At 40.1% G+C, this 14,371-nt stretch overlaps 1 protein-coding gene across 4 annotated transcripts in view; it reads left to right on the top strand.

Annotated features, from left to right (window-relative positions):
* The first annotated feature begins 273 nt into the window (after positions 1 to 273).
* The window catches only part of EPB41L4A (erythrocyte membrane protein band 4.1 like 4A), a 139,703-nt gene continuing 125,605 nt past the window's right edge, over positions 274 to 14,371 (top strand). For 3 of the 4 annotated variants that reach the window (XM_085305353.1, XM_085305351.1, XM_085305356.1), the window contains exon 1: positions 275 to 467. In XM_085305353.1, coding sequence (XP_085161479.1) covers positions 369 to 467 — 99 coding nt within the window. In that variant the 5' untranslated portion in view covers positions 275 to 368. Of the gene's footprint in view, positions 468 to 14,371 lie in introns of all 4 variants that reach the window. The other variant, XM_085305352.1, reaches the window with a different exon arrangement.

Below are 14,371 nucleotides of genomic sequence, written 5' to 3'. Positions count from 1 at the left end.
CCCCGCGGCCGCGCTCCCCGGCGCCCGCTCCTCCACACAAAGGGGAGGCGAGGCGGGGTGCGCGGMGCGGTGCCTCCCCGGCCGGGGGCGGGAGGGGGGGGATCGCCGCGACAGTGAGGCGCGGGTGCGCCTCGGGCTCCTCGCTAGCGCGGCTGTTTTCTCCCATTTCTCACAGGACGCTGCCGGCGTCTCCCGTGCAGGCTCCTCGGCGGGATGGCCGCGGCGGAGGGCGGCCCCGCGGGGCCCCGCGCTGCGCCCTAGCGCTGCCGGCCGCCCGCCGCGAGGCGCGGAGCTGAGCGCGGCCCGGCCCTCGGTGCCGCCCGGGGCGCCTCCCTCCTCCCCGCCTCGGCCCGGCCATCGCAGCAGGCATGGGCTGTTTCTGCGCCGTCCCGGAGGAGTTCTACTGCGAAGTTCTGCTCCTGGACGAGTCCAAGCTGACCCTGACCACGCAGCAGCAGGGCATCAAGGTAGGGGCAGGCGGGCCGCGCGGCCGGGGCTGGGGCCGGGGCCGGGCGGCTCCCCCGCGTCCGGCAGCCCGGCGGAGCTCTCGGCATCCCCCTGGAGGGGCGAAAACGGCCGAGAGACTTTGGCTGCGGTGTCTCCGGGGCACCCGGACGGGGAGGACGCGTGTCGCTGGGCGGACGTGGCTTTGGCGAGTTTACTTTCAGAGACTCATTYAAGCGAGCAGGTGCCGGGCGCTCAGGCGGACCCGGGCACGGTATTGTACGTGCTGGAGGAGAGGAGAAGAGAGAAGGGAGGCGGTGCGCCGGGCTGCGGTGCCGCTCGGTGCCGCCGTCGCCGCGGGCGGTCCCGCCTCGCCTCCGAGCCCCGGGGCTGCAGCGGGGCCGCTGGGAAGGCGCGCGGGGGGCACACGGACCCTGCCGACCGTCATCTGCCGGGCTCTAACGAGCGCTGACGGAGCGCGTGAGAGCGGGGACTCTTCCAAGGGCCCTTCACTTGGTCCGGCTTGGTTAAGCGTGATGGCTGCAAATGGCATGTCGCAGACGCTTGAAGCTCTTGTCCCAAAGCCCAGGGACTTGAATTCATTTGCAACATAAGAACGTAGTTTCCAGGTTGGATCAGGGAGAAAAACGGTCTGCTAAATCAATTCTTGGAAACGGCTAATCTGTTTTAGTTGAGACGTCCAAAGAATAAAAACCATCATGCGATAGCCTGTAACGCTTAAGCTCGATAACTAACGTCTTATGAAACAACTGAGGAAAAAAATAAAGGGGAAGAGAGGGAGCCAGAATAAATTTATCTATAATCTGTGACACTGCTGTCCCTGCATGTATTGAGGATTGCCAGGATTTGCAGAATCAACTGTCTGTAAATAGGCTCATAAATCCATATTTATCACAGAGTAGTAAGCAAGTCCCTAGGCAGGTTCTGAACTCAAACATAACTGGGACTTTGGAATTTAAATTTATACATTTCTGAAAAGCTTGCCTTCATAGGTACAGATGTGAGTTTATGTATTATTCATGTATATATACTTTTGTTGCTTATAAGTCTACAGTCGGGTTATTAAAAGAATAATCTCTGAAAATAGCCGTATGGTTGGYTTCCTGAATCCAAACCTTGAAAGACAATGGGTTTATGCAGAGCCTAATAAAAGTTAATGCCTCAGTGGGAAAGAAAGGGTCTGAAAGTGTAACTTATTCTTGAAAACAGATGACTTGCAATGTTGGGAAGGGTCTAGCTTAGCTCCGAGTATGGTTTCGTATCATAGTTAGTGTAGTCTGACTGTGGTAGGATGCTGAAGGCTTGGTCCTGTTCCACCTGCCTCTTCTTTGTGTTGAGTCTAACTGTTGAGTGTTATAAATGAGTTGGAAAGCTTTATTGGTCTGAGAGAAAGGTAAGTTTGTTAGTACTTCGGGTAGGTGCTGGGATTGTACAGCAGGGGACATTAGGGAAAGGAGAACCTCCCTTTCTGTAGCAGTCTGGTTTTTGGATTAAATTTGTATAATGTGGAGCCACACCCTAGCGCTGCAGCTCTGCGAGTCTTTAAAAGCTTGCAGAAAGGGACTGCGCAGCCCTCCCCAGCCACTCATTTCCACCTTTGTGTTTCTCCCTCGCCTTTGTACCAGCACAAGTGTTTGTACAGCTGCGTGTGAAGAGCATTGCAGATCCAGCTGAAGAGTAACCATTGGTTTTCCTTTTGCTGGGTTAGTCTTCAGCTGGGTCAGTGCCCTGATTTGCTTCACAGCTGGAGGAGGGCAGAACGGGCTCTTTGAGCTGAGTCGTGGCTTGTGCCATTTTAAACTGCTTGGAACACTTCTCTGTTGCTTTTGTTCTAGGGTTTTACATTACAGTTGTGTGATGATTTTTTAGTAAAAACAGACTTTTTAAAATTTGTGATATTCTGTCATTTGCCATTTTAAGCTTGAAAAAAACAAGCTTTTCCAAATGTTTTAAAACCTTTGTTAGCATACACACATCTGAAAATGAAGGGTCTCATTTTACTTGATTGTATAATACTCATTACCTGTACAAGGTGCAGATTATAAATTTTTGTATGTATTTTTTCTAAACCAAAGATGTTCTTAGAGCTTCACATCCTGGATCTGGTCTGTCTTCTGTCTTCACACTTTTAATTGGATTTAATAACTACATAGGAAGCTTAAGATTTTGGTACTCTTTTACAATTTTTGAACTATTACAAATGCAGAGACTTTAAGTGGTTAGAAAAGCAACTTCATTCCCTTCTCTTCTCCGAAGCAGATGCATGTCTACTAGAAATGAAGACCACAACTTAATAGCTATTTACTGTCTGTGTTCGTTCTTGTTATGGTGGATTTAGTCCTGTTATTTCCTTCAAAGAGTGGAAGACTGAGCTCTATGACTTTAGGAGTCCTAAGCAGCTTGATTTCTTCAGTGAATCTGAATTAAAGGCATAAAGTTGGTGTTTGTACCAATATCAAGTTTTGCAAACTAAGCAGTGTATTTTTGTTATAGTTCTGGGCTTCCTATGTTTGACAGCAACTGCAAGCAGTGAAGTATGGCATTTAGGAATTATAATTTTTTTTATTAATGCATTCCTTGGAACTACAGAAGTGGGCTTTAAGTTGTACTTAAGATTAACACAGTGASCAGAGGAGATGCAAGATTAAGGCTTCAGCTGCAGTTTAGAGATACTTGACTCTTCTCTGTGGAGAGAGCTTTAAAGAGCTCGTCAGGGAAAGGAAAGGATTGTTTTTCCTGCTTCCAGGTGGGGAAGCTGAGGTTCAGTGAGGTCAAGTGACTTTTCCAAGGTCATGCAACGAGCTCATGCACTGCAGTCAGGAATCAAGTCCCCGTGCCTCTGGGTTGGTAGCAGTGGCCAGCCTGCTCTGGGCCACTTTGTCTGGAGGTGTTACTGCTGACCCCGTCTTTGTAATTGCTCAAATGGACGCTTGTTTCTTGTATTTTGTTTCTGTTTTCTTACTGTTACCGGTACTGTTATGCCTTTGTGTCTTCGTGATTTAAGATAAGACCATTGCTGGATGAAAACGTGGAAATCAGTTGTCCGGTCTTAGGTTTACTGCAAGCTGATAATAGCTAGATAATCAGGAAAGGGCACTGAGTATCTCTTAATGTTTCCCTGAAATTCRTTCACAGAGAGAGATATTTTGATAGTATGTATTTTGAAATAATAAAGCAATGGCAGTTATTAGTCCAAAATATTTTGAATTTAGAGGCTGTTCACCAGTTCTGGGATGATATGTCTAACCAAGGTATATGGTATCAGATTGAGGCATGTTTTCCTACTATCAGATGGAGTAAGTTCTAAGAAAGATGTTCAGGATAGCAGTTAGGAAACAGGTTGTTACAAGCCTTCCCCTCCAGATAGGGTAAGAACTGGCTTTTAACTGAAGCAAAATAATCGCTTTTCCAGAACTTTTATTCTGACTAGTCTTCACATAGCTAAACAATAATTTAGGCAGGTTTTATAGTAAGATATTACCTTCTAAGTGTTTGTTGGTGTTACAAAACATGTCAGTAGTGTTTTGATACTGTATATGACTACAGATGGGTTGTATGCATTCTGTATGTTGCCTTCGTTAAGAAGTGGAKTAATTGTCCCTGCAGAAAGAAATTGGTGTTTCATTGCACAAATTTGTTCTCAGAAGTCAAGGAAAGAAGAACTGGAATCCTGTAACGTAGGCAAGCATGTTTGTTTTCTTCTTCGTGAAGAAGTTCAAAATATTTTGAAGCATTGCTATCTTATGTTATTTATCTCTTTGGTTGGAATAAAAGTCTTCAAAAAAAAAAATAGCTACTTCTCTAGTGCACAAACCAGTTAGATGTAAGCCTTCTGGTAACTGCCCTTTTGAAATATTCCCTGAAATTCCTCTCTGAGCAGTATTTCCATGCTATATAAGTCCTATTTAATTTGACATATGTTTGAAAACAGGCCAACAGAGAAGTTTTGTAAGAAGAGAAGCAATGGATAGGATASTTGCATTATTTTTTTTTTCTTAGAAGACACTATTTGCAGTATATGTTAAGGTAACACTATTCTATTTCAGTAGTACCATCTAACAGTGATATTGTGGACACCGTATCACTCACTTAGTCTTTAAAGGGGTTAAAAGATTTTGTGACATACAAGTTGCATGGCCCTCCATACAGAGTTACATTTCACGGTCTATAAGCTACACTTACAGGCCAAATCTCTATATAATGTGCTCGGGCACAATTTCCAAGGAACGTGTGTGGCATTTGTCTGGGGAGTAAGCAGACTGATTTTTCTGCATGACGATCTACTGAGAATTCAACAAAATGAGATCCAAGAATTTAAAAGCAGATTTCATCATCTCAACATACTTTTTAAAAACAAACAAAAAGCCCACAGATATGCATGCGCACACAGCTGCCCACCCACATACCCACTCAAAATAGTGAGTGACTGAGGCTAGGATCTGCTAAATGACTAGTTCTCTCTCTTTTTTTTTTTTTGAGTTTATCAAAACATGATACATATTGCCCAATATTCCAGAAGTATTTTACAAAATGATTTAATATACTATATTGAARTAGTCAGGTAAGCTACATTCTTAGTGTATTTTCTTGGATTGTTATCAGTGAGTTTGTAAAAATTAACAAACATCATCTTTTTTTCACTCCATGGTAAAGATTATTTTTTGAGGGGCAGCATAAAATGTCCCAGACTACATGCCTTCAGAGAGTAGACTACATGCAGAAAATTTGGGACATGCTTTTGGAGTAATCTGATGYAACTCTAGGGACTCCAGGCAATCAATGTATGAATGATGGATCTCTCTTTCTTTCTCATGTAAATGCATAATGAATGCATATACCAGTAGAAAGGAGATCCTTGTGAATAGGAAGATCTCATATTTTGTTAATGAGTCTAACTGAGAGTTGGCATTCAAAGTCAGATTGGTAGTCATTTGCCAAGTGAATATGGAATATATCCTTTTTGATAGTGATTTTTTTGCTGATGTATATTTCTGTACTTTTAAAAAAAATCAAAATATATTTCTGKGATAGATTTGCTTTTTATGAAGGTATATTTTCAGAAATCTTAATCTCTGCAATGGTAGATTGTAGCTGCTTTCCATCTATGACAATTTAAGACTGTGTGGTTTGCCTCCTTGTGCTACTGAACTGTGATATCAATGCTCAAGCATTGATACCTGTATTTTTTTTCCCTTTGCCCTATTTGGTATGTATTAATTGATACTTTCTAGACAGAAATTCTTTTAGATATTCAGAATGTTATTTTGAAAAGAATAGTTAGTATAAAGTAAATGGCAAAAAGGAAATGGTGAAGTCTTGAAATCTAGCTCTCTTTTTTTTAAAAAAAAATGGAACTAGTAATTTAAAAATACTGTTTCTGAGTCTTGTTTGCAATCTTGTTTTTTCTTTTRTTTCCAAACTACAGTCTACTGTTACGTGTGCATCTTTTGCGTAGCAGCAGGGAAACTAAATATAATATCGTCAAGCTCCCAGYGTGGGTAAATACATATTTTCTTCTTGAATGTCGTTGATATAATGCATCTAAGGGTTGTTTTTAACAACGACAGTGAAAATAATTTTAAACAGAAGTGTAGATTAATTATGCTCTGTAGCACTTGCATGCTTGCAGAAAGAATAGCATCTTTCTGTTTTTATAAGAGGTTTAAAATAGGATGAAGAAATCTGATTTCACGTGGAGTGCAGTATGGTGCATGTACATTTGTGCACCTTTTCACACTTCTATCCTCTAGTAAAAAAAAAAAAAAGGAATGAAAGAAACAAAGGGTTTCACAAACCTTACTATAAATTAACTGCTCCTCAAAATTACTGTCACATATTTGAAATAAATTACTAATTTCACCAGTATCTTTACAGATGAGACCAGCAATTTTGAAATACACCAGGGAATAACCATATAATAAATGAACACTGAGACACTTTATTTTCCCTAGGTGCACTTAACTAAATTAATGAAACCAGCATGACAGTGAGAAGGAAATCCATTAACTTTTAAATGAAGTTACCTCTTAGTCAGCCTGAGCTTTGAGCAATAATATTGTCAGAAGGGTCTGTTTTGGTGGTTTTAATGGGCAATAATTTCTTAATATAATCAGGGCAAATGTAAACTGTGTGAGGTGGCCCTTTTATTAAGCTTTCTTCCGGTTTTCTGTAACTTGAAGCTAACATTTCTTGCCTTAGAGTATTTATTATTTAAATGGCATCAGTTGATGTTTTATTTATTTTAGGTTATTAAAGTTACTAGTTGTAAAATAAAATTCAACTGCAGAACTGCAGCCCTTCCCCTCCCCCTCAAGAAAGAAAATCGCTAAGAATTGGGACCACATGATATCAGGGGAACTCTTCAAGAAACTGCGTAACAGAGGAGGTGCTTCAGAAGGAGAATTTAATTATGAAGCTGTAGTTTTTGGTCACTTCGCAGTATAAAATTTCTGTTGCCAAGATGATATTGAACATGTATGAGAAAATGAGAAATTGTGTATGAATTGTGCTGCATGATTACTAATATCTGTTTTTTGTTAGAAAGATGAGAGATTACTGATACATTTTTCCTTTCTTGGATCTTGTCAGATTTTTTTTTTTTTAGTTTCAGTCCTTATTTTTCTTGGGGGAATTTCACCTTTGTAATGGTAGAAGAGACAAATTAGCTACATTTTATTCAAAAGTGAGCTCTTTGCAAGTGTATAATCATACTTCAACATCTGGGTAAATTTTGCAGACTGCATTTTTTAGCACACATTTTAGATACTGTCCTTATTGATCAGCTCTTGCGCTTACATCCTACCCATTTAATGTCATAGTTTAAAATCAAGGTGGTAATTTCAGTATTGACTATTCGTGCTTTTGTTCCCACTGTCTCCGTTGCGCGGCGCGTTGGGGGCGGCAGACCCCCRCGGGGGCTTGCTGCCCGAAGGTCCGAGGGCCGTGCCCGAGATCGCCCAGGCTGTCAGTCAGTGGTGGGAAGCCAACGCAAGYGTTGCACAGGGAGCGCTCTGCGCCTTCGGTTTTGTTGCACTAGTGAGGGGGGAACCTGCCTGTTTTGCCGAGTGGGGAATGTGTGCTTTTATCTCTGACAGAAGGCTGGATTGCTTTGTTTGTCACTATAAAATAGTCTATGTGGGTTTTTTGTTCRTTTTTTTTCAGCTAAAATTTGAACAGTCATTTTTAGAGATTTATATAACACCATAAACCCTGCCATGTTTTTACTGTCATCTCCACTAGACATAAGTTGACTGTGTTCAGTGACTCTTTGGGAGGCAGGTTCTTATCTATAAGAAAAAGGATCAGAATGGTCCTGTCTAAGGAGTCTAGGGAYCACAGGCAGCAGCACTGCATCAGCAAATGGATCTGCATTCTGTATTTGAAAGAAGGAAAAGAATTGTAATAGTATTGAGAGATCAGAAATATATATAGAGAAATAGAGTTGGGAATATTAATGAGAGAGGAAAAGAAATGCTGTGATGACAAGCAGAGAAACCTTCTGTGAAATGTTATTTAGTATTTCCTTTTCAGAGGTAGAAAGGAGAAACCTCAGTAGTTTCAATTCCAAAAATTGATAGTGTAAAACATCATAGAAAATAACAAGTAAAATTTAAAATGCCTTTCTAGGTCCTTTTGGATCACTGTTCATGGCTATCTTCATTAAACTTCATGCTTCATTAACGTACACAACCAGGTTGTTTTTTTTTTCTTAAAAAAAAAAAAAATCCAGAAGTTTGTAATGATTGCTTTTAAACAGCTTCTTCTATCTCATCACCCTGGTTAAATCTGTATTCTTACTTGGTGTAATATGAAGGAAATGTAAATAATTGACAAATAGTCTGTCCTAGCTGTTATTTTTGTTAGATATGTTTAATAAGGGAAATTCTATGAAATCCAGCTMCTTCAGTTTACAATTAAAATATTTAAATTCATTGTTTCGTAGTCATGGATAATAATGTAGAGGGAAAAGTGGACTGTATTTTGTATGGTTCATGTACATACTTATTTGTTAGTATCTACCTTCTATACTTCGCAGGGTGGAAAATGTTTCTCAAAGTCAGACAAGGAGACAATCTGTCTTCCTCTAGGTTTATTTCTGGAGGTTTCAGATAGGTGGGTAAAATCTGTATGTAGTTGAGTGAGCCAGTTTGATAATGAATGGCCTCATACTTTACTACCTCTACTGTGCTCYCAGAAAATGAGTACTGAGTGCACTTAGGGATAAAGTCTTTGTACCAATCTGAGATCAGAATACATTATTTGTAGTGTCACTAAAAATATTAAAATCCACTATTTAGGTATCAATGCTGTAAGAATGTTAAGGATCTCCTTTATAATTAATCTTTCTCATAAATCAGTTTTATTCAGATTCTCAGTGTCACAATGTAAAAACCTTGCAAAAAATGCCTTCTTTCCTATTCTGTGAATGAATGGCGGGTAGAAAGAATATAATGGGGTTTAGTTTTTTGGCTCAAAATGCTGAAACAAAAGTAGTCTTTTAAGAGGAGGCATTCCAATCTTTAATATATAAACGTGTATTTATGCCATGCRTGATTACCATAGGAAACTGTTAAAGCTAACTATTCAGGATTCAAAAAAGGAGAAGAACACTTAATGTGAATAATGAAGCATAACTTCAGCTCTGATTTAAAACCTGAAGCATGTGGTTAGATATGCCTTCTGAAACAAGGTTATCTCTGATTATTAATATGAAGCATAATATAAGAACAGGTTTTTGCACATCTGTGTACTGGGGGCTGCTTAAACCATCCTCAAAACTTGCTGGTGTTGGCTGCCATCAAAGACAGAAGACTGCAGCACTGGGCCTTGCTTCTGCTCTAATTCTTCTGTTTTTATGGTGCTATGTATTTGTCGATAGTATAGAAGATGCCTGATGTTTACAAAATAGGATAGTCTGTCTTGACAAAGTTATTGGAAGGAGTCAACTGTTTTATAGAATCAAGTATATTAAGTGTGAGGCTGGAAAACTGTGGCTACTACTACTTTTTCAGGTTTTGCTCATGCTGAGAAACCTAAAGAATCTCAAGTTTTTTGTGGTTCTCTATGGCCATGTCTGTACTATCTGGGTAGACAATATGAAGGAGTGAGCAGCATCCTAGACTCAATGGTGCAGACTGACCACATCTGCACCGTGTTGCATGCAGCCCAGAGCTGCCCTTCTGGGGCTCATTTGAAGCCCCCTTGTGCTGAAAGACAATTCAGTGCATATGTGGTTGGTTTGTTTGTTCAGTATGCCAGAAAAAAAAAAGAAAGAACTGAGTCTCAGACCATCATAATGCTGATTTTCATAACATGAGATTGAAGTGTGGGTAATGTATATCAGGGTGCTTTAAAGGTGCATGGATGGCTGGATAGTGTTGAAGCCCAGCTTGAGCAGCTGAAGCCAAGCTATTTGTCTTCGGCCCATGCAGCAAAGGATCCTGACAGCTGTGCTTGGATCTTCTTTTGGAGGAAATCAGGACACCTTAGAAGGGAACATGGGACAAAGGTACTTTAAGTTCAGTATCTGAGATCAGAAGGCAAAGGCCCTAGTTAAATTAGAGAGACGTTCAAATTGACAGCATGGATACGCTTGCAAAAAGCTTTTCTCACACATCTCTTCCTTCTGAGGAGGAAGGGAGGAAAGTCACAGGACCCTGCAATGGAACCCTTTTGAAGAGGTGTTTGAATGTGCTCGCTTGTCCTCAGCTTTTTAGGTTTAATTTGCATTGGCTGCTTTGGGGAGGGAGTTGGCTTAAAGGTATTACTTAAATAATATTTTCAGGATGGAAGAAAGCACATAAGTTCAAAAGGTTAAATATTTTGCTTCTGTTCTGAAGTGATGTCCGATTCTTCGGCCGTACTTTTTCCCCTATTYTTTTTTTCTCTCCAAAAGTCCCTCAGCAGGACCTAGATGTTCCAAAACATGTGCCTTTTCATTATATAACATTCAAATTGTCTGAATAATTCAGTTTACTTTTCAASATGTGCTTTCTTCACCTGGAGCACAGCAAACTCTAAAGCTATGGTAATGTATTTGGAGACATAAGCTTTTGGTCTCTTTTAAAGATATCGCTTATTCTGGACTATTTTGAGTTGTGTTCTTCTGTGTAAGACTTAACAAATTATAGTGCCTTTAAAATCATCTCTACCAACTGTCTTCCTCTGAAGACAGAGCATCTGTATTCTTTGTTCTCCCAACTCTCCAAGGAGGTTTGGATAAGATTTACTATTCAGAAAATGCTCTTGGCCTTCTCGTTCTTTCAGTTCTTAGTCTGTCTCTGGGCTGCGCTGACAAAAGCCAGTCCTTTCCCCTCAGAACAGYGATTTGGTAATAACATTTCTTTTTCTTGTGAAAGCAGTAGTGAGTTAGCAAATCCCTTCCCTGCTTTGGGAATGCTTGAAATGGAGAAGCCACGTTCAATTCCAGAGAAGACGGTAGGTGTTCTAGCATGTTTTGGCACCAGCTTCAAGAGGAGCCAAATTGGACCTGATTTTTCTGCTAGCAGGTTCAATTAATGAATGTTGATGCTGAAAATAAAATGTGTTAGATCTTGTTCAAAGATGTTAGCTGTTGTTCACATAAAAGAAATGYATAAACTTACTACCTTTTAAATAAAAGAAGTTAAACATTTCTTTGTCATCCTTGGCCTTTCATCAGAGTTCACATCTTGAGTTTGACTGTTTTGAGCATGAGACCTGTTTGTTACTTTCATGACTTTATTCAGTGATTCTAGAGCTATTTTTTTCTCTTTTCTTCCTTTCCTGAAAAAAATCTATGATAGAAGCCATTTTTGTGAGCTGTCTCCTGAAGTCTTTGGAGGGCAAGGCAAACTGTGTTTATGACCCCTGCTGCTTTGTAATAGGTGAACAAAAGACAGCCTGGTTGGTCAGAAAAATAGTAGGTTTGGGTTTGATTTTGTGTATGTGTACAGAAGTTGGAGTGSTGTTGGTGGAAGAAAGATGTTGGGCAGAGAATCTATAAAATGTCAAAAGGAAAAAAAGTTTCACAGAACTTGCTTTCTTTTGTTGTAAGTCTATCTTTGCATAGATCTGTCCTGTTCATGTTTTTGTAACACTCCAAAATTTTTAATTCAGCATACAGAAACTGCAGAAGAAAACAAAAGTCCCACAAGGAAAGTATGCTTCTCATTTGGTCATCTTTCTTTGTTGAGAGAGAAATTTGATTTTTTGGGGGAGGAGGTGGGGGTGACTAAACTAGCTGCATGAAGTTCACTGAAGATTAACCAAAAATAGTATACTTTTTATTATATAGAGTTTCTTTTTTCATTTATATAGGATTTTTTTTTTGGGGGGGGGGCGGGAAGGGTCCATGAGTGCTGCATAGGTCAGGGTTGAAGCTTTGCAGTAGGGCAGCGTAAAGAAGTCCTTCGGATGCTGCATGTGACATAACTGTGTTACACATACAGAAACCTCTCTCCAAGAATCTTAATCCAGAACTTTTTGTAAACAAATAATGCATGTAATGAAACTCCAAGATCAAAAATCTAAGTGAATCTTTCTTCTGTTTATTTGAACTTACAGTGTGCTTTCCCGTGCTGATGACTCAAAACAGCCCTGTTTTTATATGGCTGCTGTATTGAAGTTTGGCATGCACTGAAGAGTAACAAAAGTACAAGCTAGTGTTCATAATTGCRTTCTCCTATCTTCAGAAGCTATATAAATGTACACTATACTACACCCATCTTCATACTGGATGTGATTATTTATTGCRTGTATTTGTATCTAATCCACCAGTGAATTGATGTACTTCTCCTGAATTTAGTGGAATGCCTTCTGCCTTTGCCTGCAGAGGGTTTGATTCTTCACGTTAATGGGCATTTCTTCATGCATAAATCTCGCTGCATAGAGCAGAGTAGGCTCAGTCTTACCTGTGAGAAGAAGGACATGTAACAGACTGTTGCCTATTACCTCCTTTCTCAAGCTTGCTCAGATTCGTGTTCCTCTTCTTGCATGTAGAAGGAATATGGGATAAGAAAATCCAGTTGGACTGTAGAAATGTTGAGTAATTGAATTTTGAATGCTGATGGCTGAGCATACGGGAAGCGAAGCAAGCGAGTGTATTCCACCAGTAAATTACAGGAGCTAGCAAAGTGTAAAGTGCCTTTAAGGAGCAGGTGTTGGCTCGGTAAGTTCCTGGTGCATACAAACACGCTTGCCTTGGGGAATCAGTTTAGACCATTATTAGGAACAGTTACAGGGGACAGGAAACTTGACCTGCCTGATAGGTGTTTTGTATTCAATTCGAGCTTTCAACAAGAAAAAAAATCATAATGCAGGGGAAAACATGATTCTTTTTAGCTCTTCTGTCTAAGCCTGAAACAGGAGGGGAGAATCAGAACAGTTCAGAGGAAATTGCGGTAGTGATTGTTTAAAGTATACAAAAAGGAAGTCTTGTATTCTATCTGTCAAGAGCACAAACCATTTTTAATCTGAAAGAAGGGGCTGCACATTTAATTAAACAATACCTTTGACTATTCATTTATACTCCCTTACCCCTAACAATAAGGGCTATAAATAGATTAATTGAGATTATTGTTTCAAGTGTACAGCTGTTTGCTGGTATACAAAGTTAATACTCAAATTTTCATAATGTTTTGGGTATATGTAAATTTAAAATGATGATTGTTTTAATCAAGCTAGCACTTGAGCACACCGATAAAACATCAAAGTACTACAAGGCAAGCCCGGCCCCAGAGGGGTGTCAGTGTGGGGCTGAAACAATGCACAAGTGAGTAAATTGACAAATGTAGAAGGGGAACAGGTTAGGATGGAGGAGAAAAAGAGGCCAAGTCATGATTTCAGGGAATATTGTTTCTGCATAGTTGAATAGCTGATTAGTCTAGGGTTGTTCTTTTGATAATAAAATTTACAGTAGGATTCTGCTGTGAGTAAATAGCACCAAGAATCTACCCAAATTACAGGTATATGTGACAGGTAGCTTTGGACTGATGTGCATCTGGTTCCTGTGTGGAAATCACAGTTTTGATTTGGGTGTGACATTTTTGTATTAAAACATTTGTAAAGGTAAAGCGGTGTGGAAGCAGTTTATACAGATACAAATAGTTTTGTACTTATTTAGCTTAACCCTTCCTCAAGTGAGGAAGTTAGCAGGTTAGGGTTAGCACCTGGCAGCCCTTTGCTGRGGCAGACTGGGAGGGAGCTGTGCACACACAGTGCTTCCAGGAGCAGTGCGCACAAGGTGCTGTCTTTGTTTTTAGCCAAGCCAGAGGATTTTAAGTGTCTCTGACACARAGGTGCAAAGATGGCTTGTCTGCCAAAAGCCTCGCAGGTAATTCCACAATAAGTGCTGACCTTTTGCAAACACAGAACCCACAGGCTATCAAACTCATTTCATTTCAAACCCTCAAGATTTTGTCTGCATGCAAAAATTTTCTTTCTGACTGACTACTTTCAAGAACAAAAGCATAATCTTGCTACAGTCTATTTTGTTACACCACTGTAATCATGCTTATTTTATTACAGGCTAGTTCTTTATGAGAAAAAGTATATACTGTACAAGCCTAAAGCAACTTGAAATGAGTATTATCTGTAACTTACATATATATATATGTAGCAGAAAAAATACTTTGGTGAAATAACAGACTGGTTTTGAACCCTGGGGAAACGGATGATTTTTTTGTGACCAAGAATGTCTTAGTCTACTTGGTTTTAGGTAGAAGGCTGGACCTGCTTGAAAACACTTGTTRTTTGAACCAAGGTTTGTTCTAGTTCTAGGCTTTTGCTTCTATTGGGAATTATGTCCTCAAGTTACGCAGGAATCTTTATCCAGCTCAATTAAGCCAGGTAGAAGTAACAATTAGGCCTTAGTCAGCACACATGTTCTGCTATAAGAGAAAGAAGTAATATTTTCCTTTGTCAGATT

This window comes from Rhea americana, unplaced genomic scaffold, assembly GCF_003343005.1.
Source record: "Rhea americana isolate MKP2758 unplaced genomic scaffold, rheAme1 scaffold_22, whole genome shotgun sequence".
Taxonomy (NCBI): Eukaryota; Metazoa; Chordata; class Aves; order Rheiformes; family Rheidae; genus Rhea; species Rhea americana.
This window is presented reverse-complemented; position numbering and strand designations above follow the sequence as displayed.